The sequence below is a fragment of the Cygnus olor genome, chromosome 2 (genome assembly GCF_009769625.2).
Source record: "Cygnus olor isolate bCygOlo1 chromosome 2, bCygOlo1.pri.v2, whole genome shotgun sequence".
Lineage (NCBI taxonomy): Eukaryota > Metazoa > Chordata > Aves > Anseriformes > Anatidae > Cygnus > Cygnus olor.
In genome coordinates this window covers 96630620-96653142 of record NC_049170.1, presented here as the reverse complement: position 1 = coordinate 96653142, position 22523 = coordinate 96630620, and the positions used below count along the sequence as shown (strand labels likewise).

At 35.8% G+C, this 22523-nt stretch overlaps 1 protein-coding gene across 2 annotated transcripts in view; it reads left to right on the top strand.

Annotated features, from left to right (window-relative positions):
- Positions 1 to 22523, top strand: part of INVS (inversin) — a 93505-nt gene that overhangs the window by 5999 nt on the left and 64983 nt on the right. Inside the window, exon 2 of one of the 2 annotated variants that reach the window (XM_040549401.1) lies at positions 1740 to 1833. Coding sequence is in view for 1 of the 2 variants with exons in the window: in XM_040549400.1 (XP_040405334.1) it covers positions 1667 to 1833 (167 nt within the window). In the remaining variant the exon portion in view is untranslated. Of the gene's footprint in view, positions 1 to 1666; positions 1834 to 22523 lie in introns of both variants that reach the window. The other variant, XM_040549400.1, reaches the window with a different exon arrangement.

Sequence of the window (22523 nt, the reverse complement as noted above, 5' to 3'; positions counted from 1 at the left end):
ACACTTGTTAAGAAGAATCCAAAGATGAGTCTGAAGAGTAAACTCCTTGCTTTCAAATTGAAGCAAATGGAAAATCACTTCTTAAAAGAAACAGTTTAGGAAGGTCAAGGGGAAGTAAGCATGGCTAAGCAGCAGTGTGAGGGTGGATGTTGAAAGCAAGAAGGTGTCCTTCAAAAAGCATAATTTGCGTCTGTGGAAGATAGACGTAAAAAAAATATTTTTTTTTCTTTAGGAACAATTTGCTAGAGGCATAAAAATTAATTATAAAACTTGCTTAATGTTGAGCATGACATGTAGCTCTAGTAGATTGTCAAGATGATGGGGGAGTCAAAGAAGACAAAGCCATAGATGAAGAACAAAATTAATTTTTCTGCATCTGCATTCATAGAAGAGCTTAGAAAGGTTCCTGAAAGGTTATTTTTTTACAGAGCAGAAGGGCTTTTCTCCATGCAAATCACAGTCTCTAAGCAAGAGAAGGTATTACAGGATGAATCATCATCTCTACCTGGTATTCACTCAACAGTTTTAAAGGAACTCAGAAATGAAGCAAGAGAGCGAATGATTGCTGTAACTGGTAATAGCATGCTTAACAGTGGTTTTTTTTTTGGTGAGAGGCTTGGTTGGTAGGGAACAAATGTTAATCTTTAAATAGGGATCGAGGGGAGTATCAATCTGTTTGACTCCTCTACTAGGTGGATCAACTGAAATTATAATTAAGAATACAATTACTGGATATGTAGATAAGTATAATATGCTGGGGGGAGTGGAGATTCCTGTAAAGAAAGAGCATTACTCTGCTGGAGTTCTTTCAAAGCATCAACAATCATGCAAACAAGGGAATATTTAAAAAGAAACATGAACTTACCTGTAAAAATTCAGTGTTCCTTGAGTAACCGTAGATGACATTCCCATGTGGGAGATGTATTTAGCATTGGAATGTGTAGAACAGTTGATACTGAGAATTTATAGGTGCTAATTTCTTTGTGGTGATGTTATAGAAATATGAAACTTTGTAGTGGGGGATGCACACTGTAAATTTTTTTTGGACTCTGAATAGGAATACAGTGAATAATTTTTTTAATGATACCTCAGACTTCTTATTTACCCTAATTGCTGCCTTGCTAACCATATAAATTCAAGAAAGATCAACAAATATTTTTTGTAGTTTCCTTTCATAATGAACTATGAAGTAAATAATGGTATTGATGCAATATTGTCATCTTTATGCTTTTTAAATAAACACTGCAGTAAATAGGCTTCAAAGCTCATTTTAGTTACAGTGTTTACAGGCTTCAGAAAGACTCTTGGTTTACTTACTCTTGATATTTTTAAGTAACCTTTACAGCCAAGCTCTTTATAACTATTCTAAAACAATTTATAATTCTGCCACTGCAGAAAGTTACTGGTAGTAGGTGTATTTGTGGAGTTGGTGTTTTCTAGGTGTACATTTTACTGTCAATATATTTTGAAATGTCCTGTAAATGTTGGTAAAAAATAAGGCGAAAAGTAATAACTTTGTTTTTATGTCATACTCTGTTAGTTTGCTCATCCTGTTCATTTATAATAAAAGTACTATTTTACTTGAAAGTGTCCTTTAATAAAAAAGTACTACTTTTAGTTAGATATCTGTAGAATTATTTGTTTTATGTATATATTTATTTTTTAGGAAACTCTGGGCTGAAAGATAAAGAGGACCAGTTTGGAAGAACTCCTCTTATGTACTGTGTGTTGGCTGACAGGCTGGACTGTGCAGAGGCTTTGCTGAAGGCTGGAGCAGATGTTAACAGAGCTGATCGTAGCCGAAGAACTGCTCTCCATCTTGCTGCACAAAAGGTAATTGCGTAAGAAGTGCTCTGCTGTTATAGAAACTTAAGGCATTCGCAACAGGTATAGAGGAGATTTTCTTGTATTGAATAAGCTTCTAGTGTTTTTAGAGGCTTTCATTATTGTAAGAGGTCAATAATGCTGAACTACATATATTTAATCAGCGTAATTGTAGCTGTCTGAAGAGACAGTTCACTGATGTTTTTAAGAACTCATACTCTAGGAAAAATGAGCTTTGTCTATTTTGGAATAGACATTTCTAAGACTGGATTCTGTATGCTCTCATACTTCTTAGGATGTCACCATTTATTTCAGTGGATATAATAACGTGTATTTTTAACTGTTCATGCCATGGCTGAGAATGCCACGGCTACAGAAAAAAAATCAGTGCCAGGACCAGGAAGGAAATGCTTTACTATTTGTTTTTCCTTCTACAATTTCAGTCTATAATACTGTCCTATTACGTTGTCCCAGTGAAGAGGTGCTAAAGGAAGATTTTAACAATAAAAGGGAATTTAAAGTATAATTTCAGAGCTGCAGTAGCTTCTGTGTGTTTAGTACTGGGGGAAGTGTCTACAGTCACAGGAGAATAAGCAAACTGCCGAGGGAGGGGAGGAGAAAGAAGGGAAAAAGAAGCAGCCAAAGGTGGGTTGTCAAGCTAGTCAAGATGTGAGTTCATAAATTATGAAACAGAGTCTACAGAGAAATTAAAAATTCAAATTTGAAAGAAACATCTTCTTATTTACTATATTACTTTTATACTGTGTTTAAAACAGTAACTGTTCAAAAGCTGGAGTTGTTTTGATCATGTAAGCTGCCTTTTGTTACAAGTTAGAGAGCAACTGCCTTGAGTTTTGTAGCGAACATCTATTTTTAATAACTTGTCACCTGTCCATAATCATCCACGTTGTTCAACTGTTTTATATACTTCCTAATATACCCTACTCTTTTGTGTTTATTTTAGTCAGGTTTACATAAATGTAGCTATGGTATGGTCACAGTATTTAGTGAGGAGAAATGTCAGAGGCTTTTAAAATTGCTATAAGGTTATATGACCAGTTGCCTGGTTATATTGGCTTTATATTTTATAACCTGATGAGCAAAGGAATGTTTTAATCATATTAAAGACAAAACTTTATAAATTAAATTTTCCAGATTTTTAAAATACATTTTAGCATATTAAAACAATGTATTTTCTTGCTTAAATCTTTGTCTATATGTTTATATGGTGGATATTTGTATTACAGCTGTTCAATGCAAGAGGTATTTTGCCTTAGTGTAATATCCATTAATTACACATGCTCCTTGGTTCCTTTGTCATGCTGCAATCGTGAAGGGGCAGTTTGGTCCATGTGACACTTGGACCATGTTAGATGTGTTTTCTGTTGGCAATGCAGCTGTAAAAAGAGGTACCATCTTTACCTTCTGCTATTTTAACAGAAGATTTTATGTAGTCACCCACTTAGTGCTTAATGTTTTAGATGTGTTTCACCATCTAGCCACATAAGTGCTTGTGCTATCATAGTGCTAGGGTGGCAAAAAGTGGTCAGGAGACAGCCCTTGCGGCTGCTTTTCATTTGTCTGACTTAGCTGTACTATAAAACTGCATTCTATGCCTTCTGAGCACTTACTCACTATTGATGTCAGCATATGAAATTAAAATTTCATGTGTGTCTTCAGCCTTTCCTTATTAACATTATAATATATGCATTTTGGTCATGAATGCCTTCTGTAAAATATATAAAATTTAAATTCAAAACAACTTCATGTTCCATACAGTTTTGGTTATTTAATTAATGTTTTGCGTTCTTCTTATTCCTCTTTGATACTTTTGGTTTATGGTATCCTCTCACAATTTTTTTTTCCCAAAGTGAATGCTGAGATTTTCTTCTGTAACCAATACTGAATGTTGGCCTTCAGGCAGAAAAAAGAAAAATGTATGAGATCACAGATTTTTCAATTTTATTGTCAATGTTGGTTAATCACGAAGCTATACATTTATCAAGGCCACTCTGTAGTTTTTGTTGTGTTCAGCTTTGTGAATTAGTCAGTCCTGTCCTGTGTTCCTTCAAAAACCGATTTACGTGACTTTCAAAATGTCTGGTGAAAGGGGGTCTACAGGAAAGCTGGGGAGGGACTCTTTGTTGGGGAGTGGAGTGATAGGACAAGGAGTAATGCCTTTAAACTAAAAGAGGATAAATTTAGACTAGACATAAAGAGGAAATTCTTTACCCAGAGGGTGGTGAGGCACTGGCACGGGCTGCCCAGAGAAGCTGTGGATGCCCCATCCCTGGAGGTGCTCAAGGCCAGGTTGGATGGGACTTTCGGCAACCTAGTCTGGTGGGAGGTGTCCCTGCACATGGCAGGGGGTTGGAACTGGGTGGGCTTTAAGGTCCCTTCCAACCCAAACCATTCTGTGGTTCTATGAATTTTAGTCATAGGTATAATAAGATGTTTAGAATCACATTGCTTGGAGATTCATGGCCCTGTTTGCACTTAAGTTGCCTCCTAATTTTAATTTTTTACCTGTGAGACCAGAGTAACAGCATTTGCAGCAGGACAAGCAGTGGTCAAGGACCTTCTGCCTGGCTGTTATAGTTTTTATTTTTAAATCTCTTTGCATTTGCTTGTCCAAATTCTGGCATGTGCAGTTTGTTGAAAAGGAATTTTCTTCATCTTTGTTTCCTCTTGCTTTGTGACTCCAAACCTTGTCTGGCCTACGGATAAGAAAAACAATATACCATGTAGCAATTATCTTCTAGGTTTACATAAAAGTTGAGGCTCAAATTGTTGTCCTGTGATTAAAATTGACTATATTTTTTCTAGAAAAATTATTACTTAATCTAGTTCCTACATAGGATTCCTTCTTCCCTCCCTTTCTTTCCTCAGTGTGGTTCCTGTTACATGGTAGTCTTTTTAATTTCCTTGGAATTTTTGGTTAATAATCAGATTTTGTATATGTTGAATGTAATCATGTGACTTCAATCACAAATCATCAGTATTAAGTTAAATGAATTGCACTGTAATTGTCTTTCTTCTCTAGGATGGGATTCTGGTTGGATAAGACTTAAATATGCAGGTGAAACATCACTCCGCTGTCACTGGGTAGTCTCGTCTGCCCCTTCTGGACCATGTAATAGCATGCATGACTTACAAGTCTAATTTCTGGCTACACCTATGGGATTTACAAACCTGGCTGCAATTGGTGTGTGTGTGTACATACACATATGTACATACCAGGTCTCTATTACATCTTTGTTTTATTAAAACTGCAAGATTTTACTTCATAAAAGCATCTCTTCCTCTCCTTCAAATAGGGAAAAAATGCTAACAACAAAATCCAGCGTACAAAATCCTCATTTGATAATGCAAAGTTCTTCCTAAATTAAAGGTAGAAATTATGGCATTGCCCATATAGTCATAGAAAACATTATCGGATGTGATAGTCTCTCAGTAGTTCCTTATCATTTAGTATTTTTTTAATGGCACCTCTAATTCCTTTTTAAGTAGTTACTTTGTTATTTGTAGTTACGTGGTTATCTCCCAGGTATTTTGGTGCACTCAAGTGCTTTTCCTTGTCCCACAGGTGTCCTAGAAGCCATCTTTCAGAACTGTGAGGTGTCAAAAATAGCGCTATTTTGCTTTGGATGTCAGTAAACAGTATCAAAGGTTCTGTGCTCGATATAAATACTGTTTATGGTCTCTGACAAAAATATTTCTGATGGCGTAGCTAGGAAGACTGACCCATGCTATTCCATCTTCTTTCAGATCCAAGGGGTTGGCAAAGGTAAAAAGCGAAGGTGGTCTGATAACTTCAGCAACTCTAATGCGGTTTTGATATCTAGGTCATCTTTACCAATTCAGGAGGAAACTGCGGTGTCAGAACTCAAAGTCACAATGTCATCCTTGTCTTGCCATGCTTTGTCCAAATGACTTTTGTCACTGGGGCGTATCTACAAAGCAATAGTTACCTCAGAAGATGTATCAGGTTCTCAACAAAGGGTTCTTGTAATTTCTCTGTCTCAGACTTCATTAATGTCATTCGGGACAATTCTCCCCTACTGATCCACCTAGCCATCTTTCTCTATTAGCAGATTTGGCTTAAGTGTTCTTACAGCTTTCTTTGCTGAAAGTTCTTGAAGTTAATTAGATAGGGTCAGAAATTTCAGCTGTTAGTACTACTTGAAATATCAATGCTTTTCGAAATCAACTGTGGTTATACATTGACACGGTAACCTTTGCTGATTGGTAGCTTAATGATAATAATTATGTTCTTAATGATAAGTCTTCCATGCTTTGCTTTACATGTCTGCTACGAGTTTCCCCTTTGTTAAAGAGCTTACAAAAATAAATTAGTGGATCTGTAAGATGATGGGGTGAGAACAATCTCATGTAAATGCAGAAATTTATATTGCAGACATCTAAAGCCAAGCTAGTCATCCAGATGATTTTTTGTGAAAAAATGATGGAAAGAAGTAGGCAATTCCTTGATGTAATTCATTCACCCTAAAGTATAGATGTCTACATTAGGACACACTGAGTAGCTGAATCATGCTTTTAGGCATCTAATAATGTAGCTTTTGATGCTGTAGGTGTCTTAATTGAGACGAATCTCATGCAAAGCATATGTTTTAGCAAGTAATTTTCAACTCTTCATTGACATGATCTTTCATACTATCTTTGTTTTCTTCATCAGTCCTAAAATAGAGCTGTTTCAGTCTTTTGTAGGCAGAAGGCCATGTAAATGATTACCTGGTTGGTCTTCTGTGGGTTTTCCTCTGTTCCATTATTAAGGTTAAATGTTTTGGTGTCTCTGTTTCAAGTGGATGGGTGTCCCAGGCAGTATTAAGAGTGTACTCTTCAAAACAAGAAGGGGAGAGGTCAAGTCACTCACTTCAGAAAATTAAATAAAGAAAAAATGATACAAAATATTGCAGCAGTGCACCTGTGATGATTGCCAAAGGTGGTTCAGAGGACGGTTTGACTTCATGAACATGTGTGTAATTTGCTGGGAGTTGAGATGGCAACTGTTTGCAGCAGAAGTAAAATCATTAACATAATTTGCCAGTAATTTCACACTGAGGAACTGTATTACTGTGTGGGTACAGATCTTTTTAAAACCCTAGAATTTAGATTATTATGAAATAAACATGCTGTGGAGACTGATGAGTGTACTGAGATTGCAGTTTAACTACAGACATTCATTTTCACTTGTAAGCATTGTGGTAGCAGTTTTCTCCTAGTCTTAAACTGCAACTTAATTAAAACACCCACATGTGATACTTCTGAACAGAAATGTTTCTACATACCCAAATTGCCTGTATGCGATTTTTTTCATTTATCTTTTATTAAGTAATTTCAGTTTAATGTAAAAAAAAAAAAAAAAAAAAAAAAAAAAACAGGCCTGCTTCTTTCAGAATTTCTCACAGAGGATGCTCACTTATTAGCAATCTGTTTACTCTGGGGAAGTAACTATCTCTATGAATTCCCCAAGCGCAGCCTCTTGTGTTAACAAGGATAGAAGAAAAAATTCAATAGTTTTGCTGTTGGATGCTAATGATATGCACTTCAAATAATCTATCAGGTTGCTTAACTGTCAGGAGGATATTAATTTTTGGTTTCGGGAGCATTAATGCTACCCCGGTGGGAAAATAAGCCTTTCATTATCTGAAAGCATTAAATATTCTGTAGGTTATATAAATTCTTTGCTGACACAGTTATTGATAAATAACAGTACGTCCAGGATGCAGTTAGGACTTCTGTGTAAAGTATATGTAACATATATGCTATGTATAATTTAATGATTCTTAATTTTTCTTAAACTAGCAAAAAGTGATTGTTCCTGGATGTTCTCTAGTAACCATACAGGAAAAGAAGGAAGTAAGAAAAGACAGCCTGTGGCAAGGATAAGGCATGGAAGAAAATTAAATATAAAAGGTAGTCTTTAGTTCACTTATTTTATGAAAGATTATTCCCAAGTCTTATCTAATGAGTACAGTCCAGGTAGTCCAAGAGCTCCAAATCCAGAATGTTATTTCCACTTTCTTCACAAAGGAAAATATATCGATATTAAGGGCTCCTGAATAAAACTTTGCTGGGAGCAATTTATACATTTTTTTTCCTCGCTACCTTTTTCCAGATGTGTTTCCTGGGGCTGTAATGTGCTCCTCTGTAGCATGTAGTGTAGATCCTCTTAAAACATTCATAAGGCATTATCTGACCTGTATAAAAGAACACATGCACTTCTTTCTTTCCCAATTTATGTCATGAATATAAATATATAATCATGGCATCTTTCAGAGATGATGGTGGTCAGTTCGTGTTCTTTTTATCCTAGGCTGGTTACTTTTTCTGAAATTGCCTCTTAAGTGAGACCTCACAGTGAGCATATATTAATTCGGTGCATTTAGGTTCATGAGGTATGAATGAACTTTACATTCAGTCTTTCATACTTCCGTGCAAACGTACAATTTGGCTAAAAGTGAAAAATTTGAACAAACAGCAGTCTGAAACATGAATGTTGGCCAGCCAGCCAGAAGAGGTGGTTTTTACTTGCAGGACTATAGTTCCCTTTGTGTGTAAGTAAACCACAGACAAAAGCTGTGATACGAACGTGTGGTGTGTTTTTTTTTTTTAATTTCCCAAACAAAGCGTTCTTTCTAGTGAATGCAGCCTGAAGATGCTCAGGGACAGAAGGCACAGTTTCTTGTGTGTGATTTGTATGTGTTATATTACAGATACGCTGATCTAGCTACTGTTTTTCATCAGAAGGGTTGGTCCTGTCCATCCCTTTCCTGCCACCCATTTTTCACTACTGCAGAACTGCTCCCTGTTCAGTGGGTTAACAGAAAACTAACTCTAGAAAATGATGATTCATTTTCTGACTGTTTAGCACAAGTTCCCATGCTCCCAAATACTTTTCACTATCGGTTGTGCTGATGCTACTGTTGACCTGTGCTGTAAGCCAGGTAATCGTAATGGTTAAGAATAACTGCGGGGAAAGATTAGTGAAAAAGAAAAACTAAAACCACATTGTTACAGATAGCTCATTTACAATATTGTCCCTCAGCACGTTGCTCTGTCACCACTGAGGAACAAGAATAAAACAGCCAGAGATGGTGCAGGGCTGGAACTTACTAAATGAACTCTGACATCGTAAAAAATATTCTTAAAATGTTAGGGTAGGAATTTAGCAGCTTTCCAATTGAGCTGAGGGGAGGACAAGGGAAGTCTTTAGAATTTTTTTTTTCTGTCTGTGTGATAAATAGAAGCTGTGGGTTTCTTTTGGTATCTTATCTGTCTCTGAAAATCTGCTTTAGACTTCATTAATATTTTCATTTGCCTCTGGATAAACCTATCTTGTTCTAAGTGAGCAAAATATTGAAGTATGAAATAGTGATCTTGAAATCAAAGTATTGGTCTTCTCTAAGGAAGCTCAAGTTCCCAATATAGCTACAGGGCATCTCAAATTTCGCAGTTTTACCACTGAAATATGCAGGGTGTTTTGGAACTTGATTGCACTCACACACACAAAAAAATATCACAAGATAGCATCTTGCAGAAACCATTGTTAGTCAGGTAGGCTCATTTGCATGAGGCTAGGGAGAGGAATGGTTGGTCTGAGAAGGTTCTGGGAAATCAAGCTACACTAGGTATTAGGAGAAAACTGTCTTGTGCATTTTTCAACTTCAGAAACTCTACATCTTGATTCATTATTGCACCACAAGACTGAAGAAGAGGGAAGGCCTTCCATGTCAGTTATGGAAGGTTATAACATTACGGAGCAGCATAATTGAAACCAATTGGAGCCCCAGTTTCCTGGGGGCACTTCAACTTTCTGAAAATGTTTGACGACAATTTTGTTGATATGGGGACCTTGATTTGGGCACTAGTTTGAGACCAATATCCAATTCTTATATTTTTGGGCAATGTGTTTTCAGCTTACAGGCTTTGTCATGCCTTCATAACAGGGCAAGAGCACGCGTGTTGATTACTCACCAAGTGATAAGTCTCTCTAGTCATTTGGTATCCAGCAGTCATCTTACAAGTCTGGTTTCAGTCATACAGCAGATACTAAGACATCTGAATCTGCTTTCTTGCTGGTTTTATGTTGCTACAAGATCACAGTTTAGGACAAGACTATGCAAAAATTTGCACCCTGGAGTAGCTCTTATGACTTCAAGAGCAGAATTTCAGAGTAGCTAAAGATCAGACTCTGTCTCTTTACAGGCTGCGCTGGTAAATATGGCATGAATGTCTGTAGGCTGTGGCACAGGTAAAATTGACTTTTCAAAATCATTTTAGTAACTGTTGGTTACTAAACTTACTTGTTCTAATAAAATAGTTCTGAAAATACTGTTTGCAATTTGTTGCTGCCTCCCTCCCTGAATATACCTACTTTCCAGCAGTCCTTTTGTGCATCAAAGGAATTGCCTCATGCCTAAACAACAAGAAGTAGTGTCTGGCATTGTCTTTCCATAGGACTGTGTTGTGAAAGAGCAAATAAAGTTGGCTGAGGCACTAAAATGCATTATACTTTAAATATCTGATGGATTTGCACTATAGAAGCATTCTGTCTATAGCAGGCTAACTACTGCCATTTGTAATAGCAATATACTATTTTTCCTCATGTAGAATAGTAGAAACAAAAGTTAAAGGTGACTGGGAGAGGTGTAAAGAGAGGGTTTGCAATAAGGGCACTTGTGGAGTGTTTAGATAAATAAGTAGTAGAGTGTATTTGTGTGAAAAGGGATGGACCAAGCGTGCTTCTGTTTTAAATTTATACATGCACATGAAGTGGTGATCTCCAATTGCCTGGGGCAATTAAAATTGTTGAAAGCTGAGGTTTCAGACTGACAGCCATCATTGTAGCATTCCTATTTTGAAAGATTTTGTTCTAGTTGTGAGGGTTACAAACCTAATTTAAAAGTATAACAAAGAATAAATACATCTATGATTTTTGTGAAGATGACTAGATTAACTCTTGCAATGTGTAAAGGATGTTCAGATATGACTCCCAAGGAGGCACGTGCCCTGGAACACAATTTGAAAAACACAGTGCTGTATGACTTCTGTTTCTGACCTGTAATGATAGAAAAGATTCACACTTACCAAGAATAGCAGTCATTTTTAAAATATTTTAAATGTTTTGCAGAAAAAAAATCGGGAATACTCATTGAAGATACAACTCATTGAATTAATAAATCTAATATTTATACAAAGGCATTCACAGATTTTGCTGGTGTCATTGGAAATTAAGGATAGTAATTTTTCTTCAATACTTGGCACCAGCTGGTACTCTAGTATAATAGTTTTTTAGACATCGTATTTTAAAATGAAACAGAAATGAAAAGCTCTTAAAATGAAAAAGGGGGAAAAGTCCAAATGAGAATGCTTTCAACGAAATAGACAAAATCAAATTGGGAGAATGGTATATATTCTTTTGCTCTGTAAATAAGGCATGTGTTAAGAATTAAAATCTGCAAAGTAAGAACAGACCATAGCAGTGAAAATAATCTTTGATAACTAAGGGGTTTCTAACATAAACGATAAAGGAATTTTTCATGGTGGAAAACCAAAACAGCTCCTGAGAATACGGTAGACTCCCCGTTGCTAGTGAATGAGTTTGCTCAATTCTCCCTGATGTGGAGGGTTCAGCTGCATGAGCCACTAGAGGTCTCTTTCAGCATAGGGAGTTTTGTGACAATTGAATTTTATAAATTCTGAACTAGTATAGTTTTGGAAAAGAATAAGTCACCTTAAAGGCTTTAGAGATATTTTTTTTATCACTGTAAAAATATATCTAATAAATGTTAGACTAAGATATTTTAAAATTATACTACGATACTTGAAAATTCAAATGGTTGTCTACTCTATTAGACTAAGATATTTTAAAATTATACTACGATACTTGAAAATTCAAATGGTTGTCTACTCTTTTCAGTGATTTATTATATTTGGAGTGCATTTTAGAGCAGTATAGCAATAATTTAACTTTTTCCTAGAAATACTATATGCAATTTCAACTTTTCAGTATTTTTTTCCAGTTTGCCTGAGTTTTATAAGACCCAGCTTACCTAAATGTCCTGTAGGTTCATTTTTTTTTTAGGGCAATAGTAATCCTAAGAGATCTGCTTACCAAACTATTCACTTTAATATCTATATTTTATATTACTTGTATTATTATATATTGAAATGCATATCTTTAAAGAGTTTAATAATCTCTGATTGAATCAATAAATGCATATTCATCACCAAGAATATTTTGTTAAAATAGTTTGAGGACAAACATTATATATATATAAATTTATATATTTACTGAATTAATCTTTTTACAGTGTTTAGAGTATTTTAAATAGTATTACTTTGCCCTTGCATGTGATTTTCTAGGCATCTGTACATCTAGACGTTACACAGTAACGTTTTGTTCAGTTAAACTGTGGATTTTTCTAAATTAGAATAGCAGACATTCATATTCTTATATCTGCTTAAACCAAAGAAGCTTTCATTTCATTTAATTGTTAATGTCATTTGATTTTAATATTATTTTATTTTTAGTAAGTAATTTCTGAAGTGTAGGAAACCCTTACTAGAAAATACATTCTTTCCGGCAGAGTCAAGAAATCAACCGATTAATGATGGTAGGGCAGTTCTAATTGCTTTTTAACTGTTTCAAGAACCTGAGCATTTTTGTTCACACTATTCCTGTAATTGCGTGATCTTAACAATGTTCCCAGGGTTGTGTTTTATTTAATTTTATTTTATATTTTCCCATGTTCATTTCCTGTCGTTTATTGCATTAAACAGTCTTATTTCAGGGACTGTGCCTCTGAGCACTGTTACTGCTTTTGGATACTACCACTGTACAAATACCAGATGTAGCTGGTGTTGCTGCTTTGCAGTTTGCCATGGAGGGATGTGACTTATGAGAGCCTACATACGTCGTCCTAGAAACATTATTGTTGAGAAGCAATTTAAGAAAATGTATAATGATAAATTCAAAACATATATTTCTGGCTTATATCACCCCACGAAGAAGACAGGGAAATTGGGTAGATATTAACTGAAGTGGTAACCGTAACATCTCTTTGCCATGTAGCTTGGGATTCCTTTTTAATGATGCAAGTCCTTGTCTTTCCTAGCTCAAGCTGGACTCTTCAGGGTTAATTTTTCCAGAGTTTCTCTGTGAGTTTGAGAAGAGTTCTATACAAAGGGAATCAGTACAGCCTAGTGGAGAGCGGAGTCATGAGCATTTGCATCCCTGGAATGTTTTTATTGACAAACGGTAGTCTGCTATTGACATTTGTGTCCCTTGATGATAGTTCTATCCTAGCTTATCTTTGCTGGTCAAATGCCTTAATTGTTCTGGCCTTTAATTCAGTCAAAGTTGGAGCACGAGTGGAAGAGAAAAGAGAAGGAACAGGTCTAAAAGAGCATCAAGCTTGAGCTGTGAAGCTACTGGCAACGATCAACCTGTCATAATGTTATGATTTGTTCATTTTTATACCATTTATTAGCCTTTACTTGTTGTGCCATTTGGCCTCCAGGGCAGATGAAGTGCTGTCTAATTTGGTAGGTTTGCTTCTGTCAGAGTGGCCTCGACAGAGAGGGTGTTAGCTGTAGTGACAAATAATCAATAGCTGTCGTTGTCATGAGGAACGTGAGTAGTTGGGCCTTTCATCTGGAGGATTAGAGGTCTAATTGGATTGAGAATAGGGAGGGTGGGCTGTTGGGTAACCCTGTCAGCTATGTTAAGCTGTCAAATGTCAGCCTCGCTGAAAGGAAGAAGGGATGGTTAGCTTTCAGAAACAAGGAAGAAGACATATGAAAGCTTTTTTAAAAAGTAATAGGTAGAAAAGTACAACAGGCTAATGTACACTTTAACCCCTTCCTGTTTAATTGTACATCTCTGCAGTTAATGAGGATGCATAGCATGTGCGTTTTAGCCCTTCTTACACAGGAGCACACACACAATTCGTGTGGAATGGATTTGGCAGCATGAAACCAAACCAGACTGGTTCTGTGTCTTGAGAAAATGCAAGCTAACTAATTAACGGGGAATATAAATGCAAAAGATTATGACATAGAGAAGGAAATCACTTAGTAGAAGCTGTAAAGAAACTGAATATTTTGTATTAACGTTCTGTTGTAAAGATACGGTAGTCTTGCAGACGTAAGGAATTGTCTCAGGGCTGCTGTACGTGGAATAAGCACTATTATCAAGTCCTGCAATGAACTGTCAGTTGAATTTTGTCTGTATTTTCCTACTGTTGTTGCTTTTGATCCCTTGTTCTCTGCATGTTTCTTGGAGAAAGATTTGTGATCTTATAAAGAAGATAAATCCAATAAAAGTGCCACTATGCTAGTAAAACAATTTTTTTCATATTAATATCTCAAGGTTTACAGCACTAAAATTTACCTTACCGGAATAAATAATAGGACTAGATTTTAAAGGAGGATTTGTTTGTTTATAAAAGTACTAGAATAGTGCTTTATTTGTTATCTTACTGTGTTGCTGTTTTCAAATCAAGTCTTAAATGTAGCCATACCAGTATCTCCTTTCTCTATCTAACACACCTTTCCTGAGATCTGTAGTACATGGCCAAAGTTAGTCTTTACATCGTGGCCCACCTCTTTCAAGGAGCTATCATCATTAACTGCTGATGACCTTGAAATATTGAAGCTTTTACTCATTGTGATACGGGTGTCTTAATCCAGCATCTTCATTTCTAGAGCTTTACCCAATACTTGCTACTGAAATCCTTGCCCTTCCGAGTTCTTTTTTACAGGTATACTGCCTTGCCATAACTGGCAATGATCTGCAGTTTCTCCATTTTGTCCCCTTCTTAGTCTAACTAGAACATCACTATTGGTGGTGTTTTCTTTCTTCTCCTGTAGTATCACTGCTATTTTTATTAACCTAATTAACTTATTTTCATTATACAAACTCTTCTTTCTCATTTTCTAGCATGCTATAATTTCACCTCTCTGCATCTTTGCTCTGCTTCTTTCTCAGTTAAAGTCTTCTCCTTGTCTCAGTTCGGCTTTATATCTTCTTTTACCGTGTTTCCTATGCCTGAGATAAGCTTTCACAACCCAGTCTGCCGAAGAGGACATTGTCAGGCCCCAAACGTGTATTATCATACTACTGCCTCAACTGAGCAGTGTCGATCTCAAGCATTTCAGATTTCATTTTAAAAATAATAAGAAAAAAGTCTCCAGCTGCAGAGATTTTCTAAAAGATTTGGTAAACGTGGATCAAATGCAAACCATGATGATAGGACATTGAGAAGCTTTCTTTGTTTTCAAACCCCATCAAAAAGGAAGTAATTCTGTATAGCATATGGAATGATATCTTAAATATCTATACAGCCAGCTGGTAGAATTACTTTATTTTCATTTATCAAATTCATAGTTATGCTTTTGTGAATAAAGTTTAGAAGAGTATCTGGGCTGGCAACTACCACATTGTTACTTTATCTGATCTTTTCTAGGCCGTCTTCTGTAGCAATAACTTTTCAGGCTGATACCAGTGAATAAGTGAAACAGTAAAGTGATCCTGTCCTCAAAAAAACAAGAATATTAAGTGACCATTTAAGGCCAAAAAAACCACCCCATACTGCATAACTTAAACTCAGAGATTTTGTTGGGAAGGCAGACTGGAACTGAACAGCATACAGACATTCTTTAGGATAGTTAGGCAAAATTTTGCCCAGTAAAGGTGAGTACTTTGTGCAGGCATGAGCAGTGTTTGTTTTTTCTTTTGACAGAATGTTATCCCATGCATGGTTGGTGTTTGGCTGTTTTAAACGGACTTAATTATTCTGTTTTTCAAATGCTAGCTCTGTTTTACATACTGTTATCAAGTGGTAGTAACCTCTCTCTCATTTCGTTTTATTCAAAGGATAGATGAAAATTTCTCTAGCCTTTGAAAATAATGATTGCACCTTAAAAATGTGATTCTTACTAAACGTGGTACTATACTTGGCATGTTATGAGTCACATCCGAGTAGCGTTCATTTTGTTTCCCCTATTGCTCTTCCTTTAGCACGTTTAGCATTGTGGCATCCCTCAGTGCACAAGAGGCTTGCCCAGCTCTTCTCTCAGGACATTGATGTCTGCTGCCAAGTCTGTATTTTACAAAATAGCTTTACAGGCAGAGGCATCTCCCTGCTTGAGTGTCCTTTCCAAAACATCATTCTTGCATTAATTGCCCCTCTGCAGCTGACCTCACAACTGATCTTTAATGGGTACAGGAAGAAATATTGTTGTTGGGACTGAGAAACCCCTTACTGTTTCTGTCTAAATTTGTCACTGGCAAATTAAAACAGGACTATGACTAGTATGAGCTCATCAGTTTGGCTTAGTTCACTTCTGTGAGCTGTTTGGTGATTTCTCTCTGAACGAGGTGACTTTTTCTGGGTTTTCCATAGTAAAGAGTAAAGGTATCTGTTTTCATTAATTATTAATCTTAGTCTTTTTAAATTCTCTTTATTTCTAAGTGAATTACTTTTATGTTAAATGTTCCCCCATATAATCTTCAATAAGTGTAGTACCAGCAATAGATCATTTTGAAACAGGACACCTTTCTGCTGAATTCTCCAGGAATCTTCTATCAGGTGTCTGACACATCCTTAATCTGATGCTCAGGCTTGTCATTTGAATCAATAGTATACCAGATAGGATGTCTTCAGCATGCCAAGGCTATTGCTATAGAAGGTATTTGAAAAATAAATTCAGATTTTATGGCCAGCCACAAACTCCAGGAGCACTAATTTTTCATTTGTCTCTCTTTTTTGTCTGTAAACAGTAGGTTAAATTGTTGATTAAAGAGAATTCGGTGAATCACGCTTGAGACAAAATGGATGTGTATAAACTACATAAGCAAATTCTGTTGTTTCCTGGAAAGCAACAGCTAATGGCAGCATTTCATAAAATATAAATTTAATTTATATATTTAAATGATCTTTGTTGGTTTCTTTGTAGCCTAATTTGGAACCCTCTTTCTGTTACCTATGTTTTTATTAATGAAGAATGAGGAATTAGGGTTGAGAAATTAATGAAGAATGTTACTAGTTTTAATAATGAGGAAAGATTTCTACTGAAATATTAAGTTCTTTATGCTATAATTATCATCAGTATATGTAAAGCCTTCTGATGGGAATATTTAAATATAAACATATATACAAATAGAACATGTTTTTTCCATGTTCTACTAGTATGGTACAGATTTGAGAAGACTTGAAGAAACACCAGGCTTCACTTATTATTTTAACTGCCTATAGTCTGAGCAGAGACAAGTAAATCCAGTGCTTTTATTACTGCTAAAATGTAGTCTGAGTAGCTTACTAAGGCTTTGGTTTATTTACCAGTACTGTAAGTAGATTCTTTTTTTTTTTTTTTTAAATCTCATACTTCACTGTAGTATCTCTAGAAACTATGAAATATTGTAAGATATATATATATATTATATAATCTCAATTATCTCAATAATTATTTAAAATAAGGGTAAACTTAAGTTTATTACAGGTTATTCACAGTATGGATTACCTGTCTACTTCTGTAATAATCCTGGAAATTTCACTATGGCTGGAGAACTTTCCTCATAAAATAGAATTTGGTATGTGTTTTTGTAACTATTTCACATGATGGTTTGTTATAGGACTTAATATGGTTGCAGTATATTTAAATCAATTAAAAGACATGACTTTCTTTTCAAATAAAACAGCAGCTAAAATCATAACACCCCGAAAAAATCAGAGAGGGCATGCTCAGAAAAAGAGTATTTCCACAAAGTTTTTATTTTACAAACATTGTTGCTTCCGGGAGCCTGTAATGACATCATGTGTGCAAGCTCGTAGAGGGATGCAGTTAAGAAATACAAGGTAATAGTGACATGGTACTGGTGAGAGCAGTGCTGAGTAGCGATGGCACTTAGTGTGCTTCCAGAATGAAAAACTACTGAACAAAATCTGGATTAAAAGTTAGGACTTTGACTAAACAAATAGCTGACATTCAGACTTGCTTTTGAGGTAGAATTCGAACATGGATAATATTTTTTTAATAATGTTATTATCAGATTTTAGATATAAATCTGTACACAGCATTGAAATGTATCTGAAAGAATGGAAAGTCTTGTGAACTTTGTCTAAATGCAGGTTTCTCCTGTTAAAGTTAGGTGCTTAAACTTTTTTTTTTTAATTTTTTTTTTTGCATAAGGATCTTTTGTCTTGCTGAAATGCTTTTGAGCAACCATCCTAGCTTGTCTTACTTTTCTAGAAGAGAGACAATTTAGGAGACATTAGATAATGTACATATAAATAAGGAGTAAGAGACTCAAACGTGTGCGAAACAGTCGTTATGCAAACTATACAGGTAACTACTAAAAGTGGAAAAAAATGATAAATTAGGACATTAATCAAAATTTTACTAGGAATGGAGAAGAATGTGAATATAGGAAAATGCAGCTTTTAAAAAGAAGGACTAATATATTTCAGAGATGATATTTTCTTAGTCTTTTAACAGTACTCTTAGTTCAATAGTGTTTAACCTAGAGCCATTTTGATGAAGAAAATGAATATAAAAACTATTTTTTGTACTCATTTTTGGGGGAAGGAAATTAGTGCTTACTGACAAATCTTTCAAGTCACTGTGCAATATTTCTTGTAAACTTGGACCTAGAGTATTCACAAAGAAGTGGGCAGTGATGCTGTAAATGTGGATGATGTGTAGTCAGGTTTCCTAGTAAATCACCAGACTGTGTTTTGGGTACTTGTGCCTGAATGACTTGAAAAAAATCTCTATAGGAAAACGGGTCTGTAACAGTAGAAGAGATCGACTGGAAATTAGAATGCTAATTGCATTTTCATTCTTGAAGTGTGTTTTTTACATGAAAACAACTAATTTCTGTAAGGTAGATCACACAATTTAGAGCTCACGAGCTGGAAACACTGCACAGAAAAAGACCATGGACAAATGAGGTCAAGAACTGTAAGATATAAGCACCTATTTTCCTTTAACTTATCCTGGGAAACAGTTTTACCTTGGCTTTTACAGCGCTGGTCAGTTTTTGTCTCTATTGTATCCTTTGACCGGGTGCCAGTTGATAGTTCTGTCTATTCCTATGGAAACCAAGATAGCGAAGCCAATCTTGCAAGAGGCTTTGGGAAGAAGAGCTCTAAGTTCAGACACTGCCTTGCTTTCAGTCAAAATGTCTGATGGTTAGAACTGGTCTCAAGTCATACTGGTGCTGTTGGCTGATGTATTGCCTAAGATGCTTTGCCAGATGGATGAGTAAGTTTAACTTGGAGACTGGTAAATAAGCTTTATAGCTATTCGGCTGTCTGAGGGGTTCTCTTCAGTTGAGTGTTTTTACTTTTGAAATGAGGATGTTGCTAACAAAGTAGTTAAGAGGTACTTTGTGAGATTAAACCCAGTGGCAAAATCAGCGGTGGTTTTGCTGTGGTTGACTTGAAAGGATTAGCATAACATCACATGTTTAAATCTTCCAGTGATTTGCTGGATAGAAGACGTTGCATCATCCTTGTCCATGCAGAGATAATAAACAGAATCACAGAATCATTAAGGTTGGAAAAGACCTTCAAGATCATCTGGTCCAACCATCCCCCTACTACCAATATCACCCACTAAACCTTGTCCCTAAGCGCCAGGTCCAACCTTTCCTTAAACACCCCCAGGGACGGTGACGCCACCGCCTCCCTGGGCAACCTGTTCCAATGGCTGATAATATTTTTATACCTTCTATGTTTTAATGAAGAATGATTAGTCCAACTGTTAAGATTTATTGTAAAAATATAATAGAATAAGGCCATGAAGATGATCAGAGGGCTGGAGCACCTCTCCTATGAAGAAAGGCTGAGAAAGCTGGGGATGTTCAGCCTGGAGAAGAGAAGGCTCTGGGGAGACCTCACTGCAGCCTTTCAATACTTAATGGGGGCTTATAAAAAAGATGGAGAGTGACTTTTTTACTCGGGCAGATAATGATAGGACAGGGGGAAGGGTTTTCTACTAAAAGAGGGGAGATTTAGATTAGAGTTTAGGAGTAAATTCTTCACTGTGATGGTGGTGAGGCCCTGGCACAGGCTGCCCAGAGAAGCTGTGGGTGCCCCATCCCTGGAGGTGCTCAAGGCCAGGCTGGATGGGGCTTTGGGCAACCTGGTCTGGTGGGAGGTGTCCCTGCACATGGCAGGGGGTTGGAACTGCATGGTCTTTAAAAGTCCCTTCCAACTCAAACCAGTTTGTGATCCCATGTTTCTAATTCGTTCCCTATTCATAGTTTGCGTACCAAAATCATATTTATTGTGGCAGAGATGGGGAAAAAAGTTACTAGGAGCTTGTATTTGTTTCTAATTTTGTCTATTCATCATATGTAGCAACTAAAACTTATATTAAAATGTATTAACATTTAAGCATACTAAAAATTTTATAAATGTGGTCATGAGTTTATTTGCTCAATTAAGAATAATATATGTGTTGAACTTAAATGGCAATATAGTATACGATAACCAGAGTGACAGCCTGCCATTTTAATGGTGACTTTACTCACTCTAATTAGGAATTGAGATTCTAAGTAACTATATTGATTCCTTCCCCTCCCCGAGAACTGTTTAAAAATAATAATCAAATAATAAAATCAGCAGTGGTATTCAAGGAGTGCAAGAACGGTGCAGGCATACATGTTTAAAGTGTAGTTCCTACAGTGCTAATGACTGTTGTAACCAGGCAATATTAATTCAACCTCAGAGTACTAGAAATCAAGAAGTTTCACTATTTCATACATAGACAATTTTTCAAAATCCAAGTGTTGTTAATCTATAACTCTAAATAATTATTTGGAATCTAATTAACATTTTTACTCGCTAGCCTGTATTTTAATTACATTTCAGAAGAATTCTTGTCAGATTTCTGGCAGTTAGCTGATAATATAAGCATATCAAAATACTTCTTTTGATGTTTGAATTTCTTGTGCTTCTGGAATAGTATTCTGTTTCTGTATGTATATTAATATATATCAAATTAGAATTATGATAGTCACAGCTCCATTTTTTTTTATAAGTGTTTGATTTGTTCCCTGAAAACTGCTAACTAACTGGCAGGTGTTGCTGACAAAGTCCATCATATGCTCCATGTCATTCTAAGCAGTTTTGGATGTTTTGAGAATGTGCTTCTTCTCAAAGGGATGCTAATAGATGAAACAACTTCTAAAAAAGTGTCAGTTAGCATCTGCACAGCCCCTTTTCTTTCTGAAGACGTTACAATTCTTGATTTTGAAGATCTGTGATGAAGTTGTTATGTGGGGTGAAGCATCCTCTCTTCTACACTTTCTTGCTGGAAAGAGTGCGTATAAGTAAGTACATTTATGTATATAGTAGGAGTAGGCCAACGGCAGCTGTTTCTACACTATCTGTGAACATGAGCAGACTACCTTCAGTTGCCATTTTTGTTTTAAAAGGGGAAGCTCATGTAAGTGTTCACCCTTTTAATGGCTTAGCTAGCAATTTAGGAGTTCAGATTCTTTGACTTTCACAGCTTCTTGAAAGCATCTGATTAGCAAAGAGCTGTTCTCAACTTCAGCTGTAGCATCTGTGCTGATCTGTTGGCAAAGCATGCTAATACAGGGCAAGGTGGCTGCTATATTCTGTTTAGGTTTTAAGCTAGAATTGAGGTGGCTTTCATGTCATTCATGTTTTGCTTTCATGTTGTTCATGTTTTGCCCCAGTGAGTGTCTGAGCGCACAGTACAATTTATTATTTGTCACTGTGTAGCTTTATACCGACTTTAGAGACACTATTAAAAGTGTCGATAGCTTTGTGTTGGACATGAGCAATGATTGCATCTTATCTCCGTATAAATCCTGATTACTTTTAAGGAGTCCTGGGTTTAAAAAGCTTAGTATCTAATCTGACTGTTTAAAAAACAATCAGACAAACCCATAGTAATCTATTTCACTTTTTTTGTTATCTTAAAATATGAAATATTGTATTTGGGGCAGAATGTGTTTCTTTGGAAAAGCGGAGTAGTGGCCTGACACGGTAAATTTTCATGCACACTTTTAGCTCTTGTTCTCCCCCAGGTTAGGTCTAAACCAAAGGAACAGTGTAGATTAGTGAATATGTAGGTAATAAGCTACGATACAGTTTGTTTTCCTGCTCTCAAGCTGTTGTTTTGTATCCAGATATACTTTCTTAAATATGGTTTGAGTTTAAAAAGGAAAATTAAAACACTAATAATATTTAAAGATAGTAAAAGTGTAATCACTACCCATACTATGACTGGTGTAGTATGAGAAAAGCAGACCTGTTTTAACTTAATAATTAATTCAGCAATGATAATTTTGTAGTGTTTTGTTTGTGAAAGAGTAAAAATAAGTGAATTATGTATTATATTCCTCTGAAGAGGATTTATTGATTGTTAAATAGTCTCTCTTTATAAAAGAATATTGAGAAAATTGTAATAAAGCATTTTACATAAGTGCTGCTTAATTAATAATGAATGTATTTCAAAAATCAAAATTTAATAACCTAATAAATTATTAAGCTATGGTGGAATATATAATTATCAGATATCCTAAGCCCGTACTGTCATGGATGGTGGACTTGCTGTACCCTTACTCCTTCTCTGTTCTCTTTGAATGCACTCCTTTAAACAAGCAGACCTTTGCACTCCCTGCTTTTGTGGTG